General features: G+C 44.1%; 1 protein-coding gene across 1 annotated transcript in view; it reads left to right on the top strand.

The window, feature by feature from the left end:
• The window catches only part of NHS (NHS actin remodeling regulator), a 315160-nt gene that overhangs the window by 251184 nt on the left and 49910 nt on the right, over positions 1-14066 (top strand). The window contains exon 2 of the mRNA XM_063953931.1: positions 11167-11319. Coding sequence (XP_063810001.1) covers positions 11167-11319 — 153 coding nt within the window. The remainder of the gene's footprint in view (positions 1-11166; positions 11320-14066) is intronic.

The raw sequence follows: 14066 nt of genomic DNA, 5'->3' as shown, positions 1-14066 counted from the left end.
CCTCTGACCCTAATGTCTCTTAAATATGGTGTTGTTCCTGTTTTGTGCAGTAAATATATGTAATCATAACATCAAAAGATGTGTTCAAAATGTGCAAAGTGCAATCACTGAATTACCTGAAATATGTACACTTTTCTTCATATGCCCGTTGCTATTTTCGTCAAGTTTTTGATCAAACTCCCTTATTATCAGTGGGACATGCCTGATTTAAGAGGTCTGTGTCTCTGTGTTGTCATCTACATATTACAGGGGAGTGAGAAGTAACTGGGGGACACATGAATTATTGGCAGGTGTCTCCAGTGTGTGCAATAGTTTAACCCCTTCAGTGGTGGGTTTTTATTAAAAAGTACACACCTTAATTTAGTCGTACTCGAGACTGGCAGTCCTTCATTCTAATTCTGTTCAATACACCATGGTGTGTGTTCCTCCCATGACTATTCCTTTGGGTTTATATTTTGACTTACTATGTGTTATTCACTGTTTAATAATGTGCTCTGAATTATGTTCATATCACTGTTCTTGTTACAGTGTTTTTATTTTACTATTTGACTTTTAATTGCATTGTGTTGTATTGCTTACACCAGGCATCAGTAGCGGATCTTGCCACGGGCAAGCAGGACTTTTGCCCGGGGCGCCGCCTTCCGGAGGGCGCCGCACCATGGCAAGATCCGCTGCTGCTGCTGTGGTGCCCCCCGCTGCCGCGGCCCGCTGTCCGCTGTGAAGGTAAACTAGACGCGTGGCGTCTAGTTTCCCTTCCTGGAGAGGACCTTCACTGTAATGATGTGCAGTGCGCGTTGACGTCATCGCGCACCGCACAGCAAAGGTCCTCTCCACGAAGGGAACTAGACGCTTAGCGTCTAGTTTACCTACGTGGAGAGGACCTTTGCTGTGCGGTGCGCGATGATGTCATCGCGCACCGCACATCCTACAACAGTACAGGGGGCGTAACTGACCACGCCCCCTGTATGAAGCCACGCCCCTAATGCCGCCGGGGGGGCCCGAAGCCCTGGAACCGGCCCTGCCAGGCATGTCCAAACTGCGGCCCTCCAGCTGTTGTGAAACTACATATCCCAGCATGCCCTGACAGAGTTTTGCTGTCAGAGAATGCTAAAGCTGTGTCAGTGCATGCTGGGATTTGTAGTTTCTCAACAGCTGGAGGGCCGCAGTTTGGACATGCCTGGCTTACACGCAGCAGCGGATCTTGCCACGGGCAAGCAGGACTTTTGCCGGCGCCATCCGGAGGGCGCCGCACCATGGCAAGATCCGCTACTGCTGTGCTGCCGGCTGTGTCCCCCGGCTGGTCCCGCTGTGAAGGGAACTAGACGCTGCGCGTTTAGTTTCCCTTCATGGAGAGGACCTTTGCTGTGCGGTGCGCGATGACGTCATCGTGCACTGCACAGCATTTCAGCGGTGCTACTCTACTGTACAGGGGGCGTAACTGACCATACCCCCTGTATGAAGCCACGCCCCTATTTCCCGCCCGGGGCGCAAAAAGGGCTAGAACCGGCTCTGCTTACACGATTGTTTAATATACATGTATACTGGGGATATCCAGAGAGGAGGGGACCCGTGTGCAGTCTCTGGGTGTGAGTTTTTATTTAAAAAAATACACACTTACGATGGTGTGTTTTTAATTCCCAGGATGCAGGGGTTAAAGTGCTGAAGGGGAGGTGAAGTATACAGTTAAGCCCGCCCCCCAGCCAATAGGAGTCTGGGGGGCTGGCTTAACTCCATAATAGCTTATGCTGATACCCGGGCGCCGTCACGCTGCACGGCAGTCCCTGAGGAATCAGTCAATAGCATGCCCGGAAACGCTGACAGCGCTGGCTACCCCGTAAGATTTCCAGGCATACCACTGAAGAGGTTAAGGGTGTTTAGGAAGGAGATGGAGGCTATAGGCAGAACAGTAGTGCAAAGGTGCTAGACACACCCACTGTGATGTAGCCGTGCCCCCAGTTATGTGCTGCAAACAAGCTCCCCCGATTCCTATTTTCATTATGTTGGGCTCTACGGGGGACATGTACAAAGGGGTGGTCTTCAGTATGCCGAATGTCGGGATCCCGGCGCACAGTATAATGGCGCCGGGATCCCGACACCCGGCATACCGACAGCTATTCTCCCTCATGGGGGCCCACGACCCCCCTGGAGGGAGAATAAATAGCGTGGTAGCGCGCCACCGTGCCCGCAGCGTGGCGAGCGCAGCGAGCCCGCAAGGGGCTCCTTTGCGCTCGCCACACTGTCGGTATGTCGGCGGTCGGGCTCCCGGCGCCGGTAAGCTGGTCACCGGCATACCATACTACACCCGTACAAAGCAGTGATAAAAGTGGAGAAGTGAGCCAGTGGAGAAGTTGCCCATGGCAACCAATCAGCATTGACGTAGCATTTATAATTTGCATACTATATAAGTATACAGAGCAGCTGATTGGCAACATCTCCACTGGCTCACTTCTCCACTTTTATCACTGCTTAGTACATGTCACACTACTCATCTTAAAATGTGTTACAAAGCACAGTATAAATGGATACAGGATTTTGACATGTGGTATTGGATAAAGAATAACAAATGCATTAGGATATTGCAGTACAGTGGGGCATGTTTAACAGTTATTTATTCACCAGCTAAAGTGGTTTTCCTTAAACATCAAGGTGGTTAATGCCATAATAGCAGCTGGCTAGACTACTAACACATGAGCATATCAGCAAAGACTAGCTGAGTGCAGAGGTACGTTAACCCCTTGTGCTCAGTAGCAGTATTGCATGGGTTGGACGGGGAGCGCTGAGTATTGCTCATATTCATAATACTGATAATTTACAATCACAGAATTTTATTTCTGCAACTTGCAACCCTCATTATTGTTAGGTGTTCATAAATACACATTATGGTGTTATCAGTGCATGGGTGTGAAGGAGCTGTACCTTCAGAGCTCTAATGGCATTGGTCATGGCAGCTGTCACATGTCCTGCTTTACTGCATCTATATCATTGCTAGTGTATTATTATTTACCACAGTTCCCCATGACTCACCAATCTCCGTTTCCTTCCTATTATGTATACAATTTCTGTGCACGTCAGTTCATGTAGGGTGCATCCACTGACACCATTCTAAATGTGAAACGTGAAAGTTAATTATGTTTTTCTTGTTTTACAGCTTTAAAATAGTTCATAGTATTTTATTTCTTTAATGTAGTTTGTAGATATTTTACCAGTTTTGTTTAGAAAAAAAAGTAATTCATCATCAGTACAATAGGTTGTACCTTTATTGTGCTCTGTGTGCAGTTTAAACTAACTCTTTTCTGTTCATTATGAAGTTGGCAGGTATGGTATCATATAACCAGGTAAACACATAGAAAGCCAATGAGTCATTTTCTAAGAATAGTTTCTGGCAGGTGCAGAGTATTAATCACACTGTGTGCTCGGACATGGGTATGTAATTGTAAAATAAGGTACGGACTCTCAGTAAACCCTCCCCTTGGAGTCTAATGAGGCATGTTAAACAGCCAATCCAGACTCCATTTACTGTCTGCCATGACTGTGAAGATGGAAAGCCTGCTGACTGATAAGCAACAATTGTGAAATGCAGATCTGTTTGTTAAAGATATGATTCATCTGTACACTGTCTACCTAAGTTATATATCTATTAATAAATGAAATAAATAAATAAATATATACATATAATAGAGAGTTAAGCAACACTTTATCAGCACATGGGGTTGTGTGTTCTGTCCTTACTTTGTGTGCTTGGGAACTTGTTTGTTATATTCCAAGCCACCACTTTATTCTCTTGGTAAGTCTGAGCTTTTCTAGAATCACTTTTAAGCAGAATTAATTATCTCCTGAAAAAATAAAATAAATAATGGATATATCAGTTGCCTACTCACCTGGAAGTCCAGGAGACTCACACATTTTGGTAAATTCTGAAATCCTAGGAGTAGTAGAAGTGGGCAATCCAGGAATCGGGGTTAAACACATCATCGTGGCTGCGCCACTTGTTGACTCAAATTGTGGCATTAAGGAGTAGGTGGCTGGGTCTTTATGATGCGATTCACCATGCCACACCCTCTTCCTAGGCATTTCCTACCTGCCCATTGGGATCTATTGTCAAGCATGATATAAGAATTTATTTTGATTTAACATATAGTTACATATTGACTTTAGAATTAGGTAGGACCTGCTGGAGGAACAGGTAAACATAGTTCATAGTTCAAACTACATCAAGCCCCCTACCCCAACACTAAGTGGACAGAGAAGCTACAGCATCTATATAAAATGACACTTGCTTTCAACATTTTTTTGCCAAACGTAGTTTCACTGTTGCACCAGTCAGGGCCGGTGCAAGGGTGTTGGCGCCCCCCTGCAAACTATAAATTTGCGCCCTCACTTCCATACTTAATAAAGGGACAGTGCGCACCGAAGATCGGCGCCCTCCCCCCCTCATTCCCCCCTCCCCCAATAGGGCTTGCACTTAACACTGCAGACTGGATCCCCATGCACACTCCCCAGTCAGTGACAGCCCCACACTGCTCACCCGCACGGTGTCCCTGTCGGCTCCTCACTGTGCAGCACGATCCCCCGGGTCTCCAGCTACTGTACAGCTGGAAGGTGTTGGCAGCAAGGAAGGGTAACCGCCTCACACAGGCACTTCAGCGGCACCCGGAGTGTGGAGAGATGCGGCCGCACACCACAGCACAGAGAAAGCAGGAACCCAGATGCCAGAGCAGGGATGCCAGCTCAGTGCAAGCCGCGTGTACAGCCTCCGGACCCCGGGCTACTCAGCAAGGCAGCGCCTATGTATAAGGGACACCGATGTGTTCCTGGTGCTTTCCGGTTTAGCCATGACCCCCTTACATCGCCAGCTCCTCACTCCGGGCTGCTGTCATATGTCACGTGATGTCTGCAGTCCAGAGCACCTAGACAGTCACAGAGGAGGAGCGAACGCAGCGGATGATAGACGCTGTGCTTGGTGGCTCCTCTACTACAGCAACTGCAGAATGGGTACAAATGGAACGGGGGACAACGACGGAAATGCCCTTTCTGGGCTGGAACCCGGTGGCAACAGACTCCGTTGTCTCCGGCAGTTCCGCCCCTGGACAGATAGATAGATAGATAGATAGATAGATAGATAGATAGATAGATAGATAGATAGATAATAGACACATAGATAGAGAGATAGATAGATAGATAGATAGACAGACAGACAGACAGACACATAGATAGACACATAGATGGTGCCGCCTCTTTCTTCACCATAGATAGATATATAGATAGATAGTAGACACATAGATAGATAGACACATAGATAGATAGATAATAGACAGATAGATAGATAATAGTCAAATAGATAGATAGACACATAGATAGATAATAGACAGATACATAGACACATAGATAGACAGACAAAAAGACAGACAGACAGACACATAGATAGATAGATAGATAGATAGACACATAGATAGACAGACAGATAGATAGATAGATAGATAGATAGATAGATAGATAGATAGATAGATAGATAGATAGATAATAGACAGATAGATAGACACATATATGGATAGATAATAGACAAACACTTAGATAGATAGATAGATAGATAGATAGATAGATAGATAGATAGATAGATAGATGGTGTAATGGTTAGCATTACTGCCTCACAGCACTAAGGTCATGGGTTTGATTCCCACCATGGCCCTAACTGTGTGGAGTTTGTATATTCTCCCCGTACGTGCGTGGGTTTCCTCCGGGTACTCCGGTTTCCTCCCACAATCCATAAATATACTAATAGGTTAGTTGGCTTCTGACCCAAATTAACCATAGTATGAATGTGTGTGCATATAAATGTGCTAGGGAATATAGATTGTAAGCTCCATTGGGGCAGGGACTGATGTGAATGGCCAAATATTCTCTGTAAAGCGCTGCAGAATATGTGTGCGCTATATAAATAACTGGTAATAAATAATAAATAGATAGATAGATACATAGATAGACAGACAGACACAGAAAGATAGATAGATAGATAGATAGATAGATAGATAGATAGATAGATAGATAGATAGATACTAGACACATAGATAGATAGATAGATAGATAGATAGACAGATAGACAGATAGACAGATAATAGACAGAAAGACAATCACACATAAACAGAAAAGTCACTTAGTTCCTCTGTACTGGTCCTGGGCAGTCTCTCTATTGTTCCTGAGTCCTGGCAGGTGATGAGATGTCTCTATGGAGATGGGGGGCATCTAGTGGCTCCTGGCAGTACTGCAGTCAGCAGTAACTGCAGCTCTCTGCACTCGGAGTCAGTTCCACCCCCACACCTCCTCCTTCTAGCATCACTGCGTTGACACAGGACGGGAAGAGCCTGGTGACATCAGCCGCGCAGCTGGAGTGGGGACTGGAAGAGCTGTGATCCAGGCTGTTGGCTACCGCTGCTTGTACAGTGGTAGGCGCAGCGACAGCAACAGCGCACAGCACAGGGATGCAGAGCAGGGAGAGCGCATCTCATGCCTGGCACCTACCTGCACTGCATCCCTTTGCTGAGCAGGTTCCGCCGCCTCTGCTCCAGGTTAAGCAGACTATAATAGTTGTGTAGTCCAGCTATAGAATTTATTTTGCATTGCACATATCATTTGTTGGCACTTGATTTTTTTTATTGTTGACTACTGTACTGTATTTTAGCAAATCTAAGAAGAGCCCTTTGAATCTAGAGAAATTTCCTGAAAAACTAAATGAAGTTGTTGTTGGACATCTTTTAAAGTAAACCTTATTTAGTTTTTTAGACTGCTTGACAAACTACAGACCAGCCACCTTACTTTTTTTTTTATCAAACCTTCCTTAGGACAAGTTATTGAAACAGTGGTTGCTATTCAACTGGAAACCCGTCTGTTAACCCATTATATTATAATTCATTTGATTCAGAATATAACATAGCACTGAATCAGCAGTGGTTTGTGCTTGGTGATTTTCTGATTACAAGGAAGAAATGAGCTTGTTGAATATTAATACTTCAGGATATATCTGCAGCAATTGATACCGTAGACCATAGATTCAAAGTGAGCTGGATGGCACAAATTGGACTCTTCATGGTTCAAATTGTTTGTCACCAGCAGGTCACAGAAAGTGTCTTTAGGAGTAGACTCCTCATCAACAGTTCTATTGCCATTGCCGGTGTTACACAGAAACATAGAATTTGACTGCAGCTAAGAACCGCTTGGCCCATCTTGTCTGCCCTAAACACATGTACATAAATACTTAAATACTAGGGTTATATGTATATATATATATCTTTTTTAGCATGGGAGTTACATTTTTTTGTTGGCAGACAATTAACCTACCAGAATATTTTTGGAGCGTGTGAGGAAACCAGAGGACCCGGAGGAGACCCATGCAAGCATAGGGAGAATATACACAATATACAACATACACAAATTCCAGACAGTTAGAGCTATGGTGGGAATCAAACCCATGAACTCAGTGCTATGCTAACCATTACACAATTCATACTGTTCTACAGGGTTTTATTCTATCTTCCATGCTGTTTATAGTATACATGTGATCACTGAGTGTTAGAATTAGATGCCCGTCATGGCTTGGCCTGCTAAGCAGATGTAACTCAAATGTTTCTATCTTTTGTACCGTGTACTGAGAACACTATGGTGGTCATTCCGAGTTGATCGCAGCCAGCAACTTTTAGCTGCTGCTGCGATCAACAGTCCACGCCTATGGGGGAGTGTATTTTAGCTTAGCAGGGCTGCGATCGCTTGTGCAGCCCTGCTTAGCTAAAAATAATCAAGCAGAAGAAAAGTAGCCCTATACCTACTTACGCTGTGCGTTGGATCCAGCGATGATGGGGCCGGCTTTGACGTCACTCCACCGCCCTCCGTTGTCCTGGACACGCCTGCGTTATACTAACCACTCCCCGAAAACGCTCTCCAACGGTCCGGATCCGCCCCTCCACGCCTCCTTGCTGGCAATCTTCTTCCGTTGGAAGCTGCGAGGTAACCCGGCGACCCCTGTCGCCGGGCAACATTGTGCACGCGCCCTGCACCAGCCGCGCGTGTGCATTCCGCACGAAAAAACGCTGCTTGCGAACGGGTCGGAATGACCCCCTATATAAATTGGTGGCCTAGCTGAGCTCCATGATGGATGAGTACAGCTTTGACGACCAATTTTACTTGTTTTACTTGTGCATGGGGTTTTGGAGTTGCAATATTCTGATCATGTTCAGAAGCTTGGTGTTGCCCTGGATTGTAGCTTGACATTTAGATATTAGGTGTCAGCCATGATCAAATCTTCATTCTTTCATCTAAGGAACAAAGCCAGAATGAAACACTTGATTAGCTCACTTATACCTGGTTTTCCTAACAAAATAATTACACAGTTTGCAGCTGGTACAAGATGCAGCTGCCAGGCTGTTAACCAACCAGTCCTATTCTTGCTACATAATACATTTTCCAATTTCTTGATTGGCTGGCTGTAAGATTCAAGTATTTTTCAGGATTGGCTTACTAACTTACAAAGCCCTACATAACCAGGGTTTACTCATGGATTTCTGCCCCAAATATTTACTTGGTTTTTCTGTCGTCCGCTTATACTTAACGTATATTTTGTTTCTTGTGTTTTTTTAATGTACAACAGTATTACACATTAATGTAATATTAATGATTATTAGTATTTTGAAGCAATTTGATATTTGGGGGACCAGAACTTTTGGTTAAACCTGCTAGGCCCAAATCATTGGTGTGGTGCATGTTACACATTGATATTTACTATCAGTAAGACAAGTAGTTTTACTGATGGATGGATTTCTCTATTTACTGATGGACAGAAGTTGGATGTTCTTCTACTGACTATCAGTAGGTTTTAAAGATTAGTTGCTGGAAATTGTTGTCTTTGGAAATATCCCTATAGTTACATTTGGACCTTCAGATCAATGAAGTGGCCTTATTAGCTTTCTGATAATATTCTTTATTACTTATAAATTAATTTCTCAATGAGTAGCACTTAAAATCCAGAAATGTTCAATGTATTTAAACAAAGTAATGTCCATATTATGGGGATTGTAGTGTGATAAGGTCTTCTAAAGGTGCGTACACACAGTGCGGTTCTGGCTAATGGCTGATATTGACTAGAAACTGCCTGGAGGCATAAGCCTCCAATCTAGTCAGTATCGACTCTGCCTGCACACACTATATCTCCTTACGATGCCGATCCCATGGGACCGCGTATCGGCATCGCAAGTGCATACACACGGTGCAATTTGTGCTGACTTATCTTACGATTTTGACTATATAGTCAAAATCATAAGCACAAATCGCACTGTGTACGCACCTTTAGAGTTGTGCTTAGATGTTCTAGTTCAGCAGCAAAGTGTCCAAGAAATTATTTAGTAAATGTTGGCAACTATGAGCAGAGCCGTAACCAGATATTTTAGTGCCCTGTGCCAGCAAGGCCATTGGCACTCCCACCCCCGTACTTGAAAAAAGGACAGCGTGCAGCAAAGTCGTGTACCCCCAAAAAGGGACTTGGCGACACAATAGTAGCCACAATTGAGATTTCACAACACAGCAGTGCAACCTTATTCACATTACATTACACAATGGTGTCCCTTAGTCACGTTACATCACACAGTAGTGTCCCTTATACATGCTTACACCTCACAGTAGTGCCCCCAATTCACATTACATCACACAGTAGTTTCCCTTATACACGTTTACACCTCACAGTAGTGCCCCTTATTCACGTAACGTAACATAGTAGTGTCCATTATTTACTTTACACCACACCGTATTGCTCCTTATATACACTGGACCACACAGTAGTGCACTCTGGAGTGGAGGTACACATTTAGGGAAGTATTTAAAGCAAAAACTCTATGACAATACTGCGCACCTCAGTTCTTACATACACCATTTCCTAGGGACATTTATTATAATAAAACTGATAACGACATACTGCACTATGTAATGACACTGAGTTTCTACGTACACTGGTAAAACCCATACTACATCATATAGTAGTACTCTTTATTTTCTGTATACATGTACAAAATATAAGCAAATTCAGAGGTTAAACTGTCTCAGTAGATTGACATCTGCAGAGCATTCCTCACTGAAACAACTGAGAGGCAGGATATATATGTCAATCTGTGTGTTCCCACACACATCGGTAGGGGTCACTCACTCTCATAGCTATTATTACTAAATGACATGCACACATGTCCAGCACCCACCCTATACACCAACTGTAGTGGCTTCTGTCTAGGTCTCTGCTCCCAGAACACTGATGAGAGTCCCTGGCTGTGTTATACAGTAAAAGCTTTACCCCAAGTCTCTAACTCTCTTCTGTACTTTTTGAACACAGAGAAGCCTCCCTCCCTCTCACCCCCTTCACAAACTAGCTTAGATTAGCAGTCCTGCATTGCTCCCTCAGCTCCCCCACTCCGACCCCCTACTTCTGCTCCCATAGGTTGACAGTGGTTACTCACCTGGCTGCTGCATTCGTGGCTCAGAAAGTTGCTTCCTCAGTGATACTGCTACTGCTCCTATCGCTCCTCAGCACTGTGGGGGGCTGTAAGGCACTCCCGCCGCTCCCACACTCTCTGTGCGAGAGCTGTAAGGCACCATTCAAAGCCTTGACAGCCTAACAAAGAGCAGAGCGCACTACTGATAAAAACTTCACTGCGAGGGCCCAGCATTTGGACATTGCTGCTGCGGCCAGTTGCGTCCCCAGGGCAACCTCTGCTGGGTGTGGTGCACTGTCTGCACCACCCTTTATTATGGCCCTGACTATAAGCCATAAAGCAACCATTGAAGATGAAAGCTGTGGAAAGCAATCTGCTAGCTATGTTCCACACTTGCGAATATCCTCCATGCACTCAGCAAATTCTATGTATGCAGTATGAATATATGGTTGTATTATATACATTATTTGCATAGTTTGTATAAAATACATACAGTAAATTGACAAACCAAATGTATTTGTGATTTGAGTCACTGCAGCAACATTTGTTAAACAAGTGTAGTAAATGTTGACAAGTATATGAAACATAATATATCTTTGTCTTGTGTATTCTGTGAACTGGAATGTCATATGTCTTTTGACTTTTCTAAAGAATGGACCAAAGTGACTTGACTAAATTGCATTTTTTCTCTTCTACCCTCTAACAGCGGTTTCGAACCTTGATGCAGAGAGCAAGCTCAGTGTGTATTACAAAACATCCTGGCATCAGCAGAGGAACATTTTCCTACCCACTACTAGACCCACTTGTGTGGAGGAGCTACACCGCCATGCCAAGCAAAGCCTGCGTTCCATGCGGAGGGGTGAGCGGCTTCATCTTTGTAATAAATTGTCACATAGGTTGTTGGTTAGGATCTATGTGTTATGTTTGTTGCTAAATATGAATGCTGTTGTTCCTTTTTGTTAAGAGAAAATTTGATAAGAACAGTACTGTATACATAGGTTTATTGGCGGGATAATGAAAATCACCTTTGCCACTGAAAAATATATTTGTGAGAATAACTAGTCACTGAGTTCCATTGCGTGTATTTGTTTGGAAGCAAGATTTCATGTGATAAATTACAGCATAATGTTGACAGGTACAGTACATTATGTGGACTACACAAATCAATTAATATGTAGTCAGTCAAAAACAGGGACATAAACAAAAGCCGACATCTTAGACACCTGAGGCTGCAGCGTATGAGCAGCAAAATAGTAAAATGTAAGGAAAAAATTTGTTATGTGCAGCACTCTGCTCCTGCCACTGCAGCCACAGCACTCCCCGGGGGCAGCCCAGCATCTCTCGAACCCCCGAAGTGATGAAAACGGGGATCAGAATGCAAAGGCTGCCCCTTCTCGAGAAGCCCTGCCCCCTTCTCATGAAGCCCCACCTCCTTCTTGCGATGCCACACTGGGTGTCACTGCATTTAGTGACGCCTCTGATGTTATGGCAGGGGGACCACCATGCTGTGTGTCTCCCTGCTGTAGCATAATCCCTCCGGCTGGTTCAGCCCAGTGCTGGTTATTGGAAAATAGGGGGAACCCTCAGCTGTTTTTCCCCTATCTTCCAATACCAGACCAGACTCAAATGTCTGCGGCTGGCTATGGATTTGGGAGGACATTTTTTTTTCTTAAATCTAACTATTTTTTGTCATACATTCATAATATAGACATGCCTGAGTTTTGAATGTCAACATTTTTACTGACATTTATTTCATAACATATTTCATTACATAACATTTTACTTCAAAATATCAACATGCATACAGATGTTTCATACATCTTTCCTCAAATCACCACGTAGCGGGAGATGCCTAGCGTGAGTGGCTGACAGGTCCTATGCAATGCATCAGGGTTTTTTTTTTTCACGAAAAATCATCTTATTCGCATCACTATGTGAATAGGACGCACAAGCAGACTCTGCTTATTAAAATTATGTGCAGCATGCCTATATTCTGTGTACGACTTTGGCTGTAACTGCATATGAAATGCTAAATTACAGTGTTTTCTAGGAAATATATATATTCTAGATACAGCCACGGTCGCACACAGGCTTAAAGGCATGCTGCATATAATTTTAGTCAGCATGAGCTGCTTGTGTGTCTTATTCGCATAGTGTTGCGATTAAAATTAGTTCTAAAGGAAAAAGTCACACGTAAAGATGTTTGGCACTACCAAGTCACGCCTGGTGTGACTAGAAAGGCTGTTTAACATACAGGGAGGCTAGATGTAAGTGGACACATCTGTAATACAGGTTGAGTATCCCTTATCCAAAATGCTTGGGACCAGAGGTATTTTGGATATGGGATTTTTCCGTATTTTGGAATAATTGCATACCATAATGAGATATCATGGTGATGGGACCTAAGTCTAAGCACAGAATGCATTTATGTTTCATATACACCTTATACACACAGCCTGAAGGTAATTTTATACAATATTTTTTAATAACTTTGTGTATTAAACAAAGTTTGTGTACATTGAGCCATCAGAAAACAAAAGTTTCACTATCTCACTCTCACTCAAAAAAGTCCGTATTTCGGAATATTCCGTATTTCGGAATATTTGGATATGGGATACTCAACCTGTATAGACATGCTTTTATACGATCAATGTCAACATTGTGATCATGGGGGTAATTCAGACCTGATCGCTTTTTTGCATCCCTGCGATCAGGTAGTCACCGCCTACAGGGGGAGGCGGAAATCGCTGTACAGGGGTGCGATCGCATGTGCAGGAGAGCTGCACAAACAGAGGTTTGTGCAGTCTCTGCACAGCCCAGCACTTACTCAGCCGCTGCGATGATCGGGGCCGGAGCTGACATCACGAATCCTCCTACAAAACACCGGGTCCCTCCTGCATTTTTCCGGACACTCCCTGAAAACGGTCAGTTGCCACCCATAAACGCCCTCTTCCTGGTAATCTTCTTGCGATCGCCGATGCGATCTGATTTTTCACACCATCCCGTCGCTTCCCGGCGCTCCCCTTCACTGCAGACCGTCGTGCCTGCACATTGCGGTGTATACGCAGTTCAGACCTGATCGCCTGCTGTGCGAAAACGCACAGCAGCTATCAGGTCTGAATTAGCCCTCATGTCGACATTTTCATGAATGACACAATTTAATGTTTATTGGGGGTAATTCCAAGTTGATCGCAGCAGGAATTTTTTTAGCAATTGGGCAAAACCATGTTCACTGCAGGGGAGGCAGATATAACATGTGCAGAGAGAGTTAGATTTGGGTGTGGTGTGTTCAATCTGCAATCTAAATTGCAGTGTAAAAATAAAGCAGCCAGTATTTACCCTGCACAGAAATAAAATAACCCACCCAAATCTAACTCTCTCTGCACATGTTATATCTGTCCCTCCCCTGCAGTGCACATGGTTTTGCCCAATTGCTAAAAAATTTCCTGCTGCGATCAACTTGGAATTACCCCCATTGTGTCATTATGGTCCACTGCCCATCCACCACTGCAATCTGAAGGGAGCCATGCACAATGGGGAGGTGTTGGGGGAGGGAGCATGTGTGCTGCAATTATGCAAATCTTGTAGGTGTTATTGTTATATATT

Source organism: Pseudophryne corroboree, chromosome 2 (genome assembly GCF_028390025.1).
Source record: "Pseudophryne corroboree isolate aPseCor3 chromosome 2, aPseCor3.hap2, whole genome shotgun sequence".
NCBI lineage: Eukaryota > Metazoa > Chordata > Amphibia > Anura > Myobatrachidae > Pseudophryne > Pseudophryne corroboree.
The sequence above is the reverse complement of the archived record's forward strand: the minus strand, read 5'-3'. Positions and strand labels throughout refer to the sequence as shown.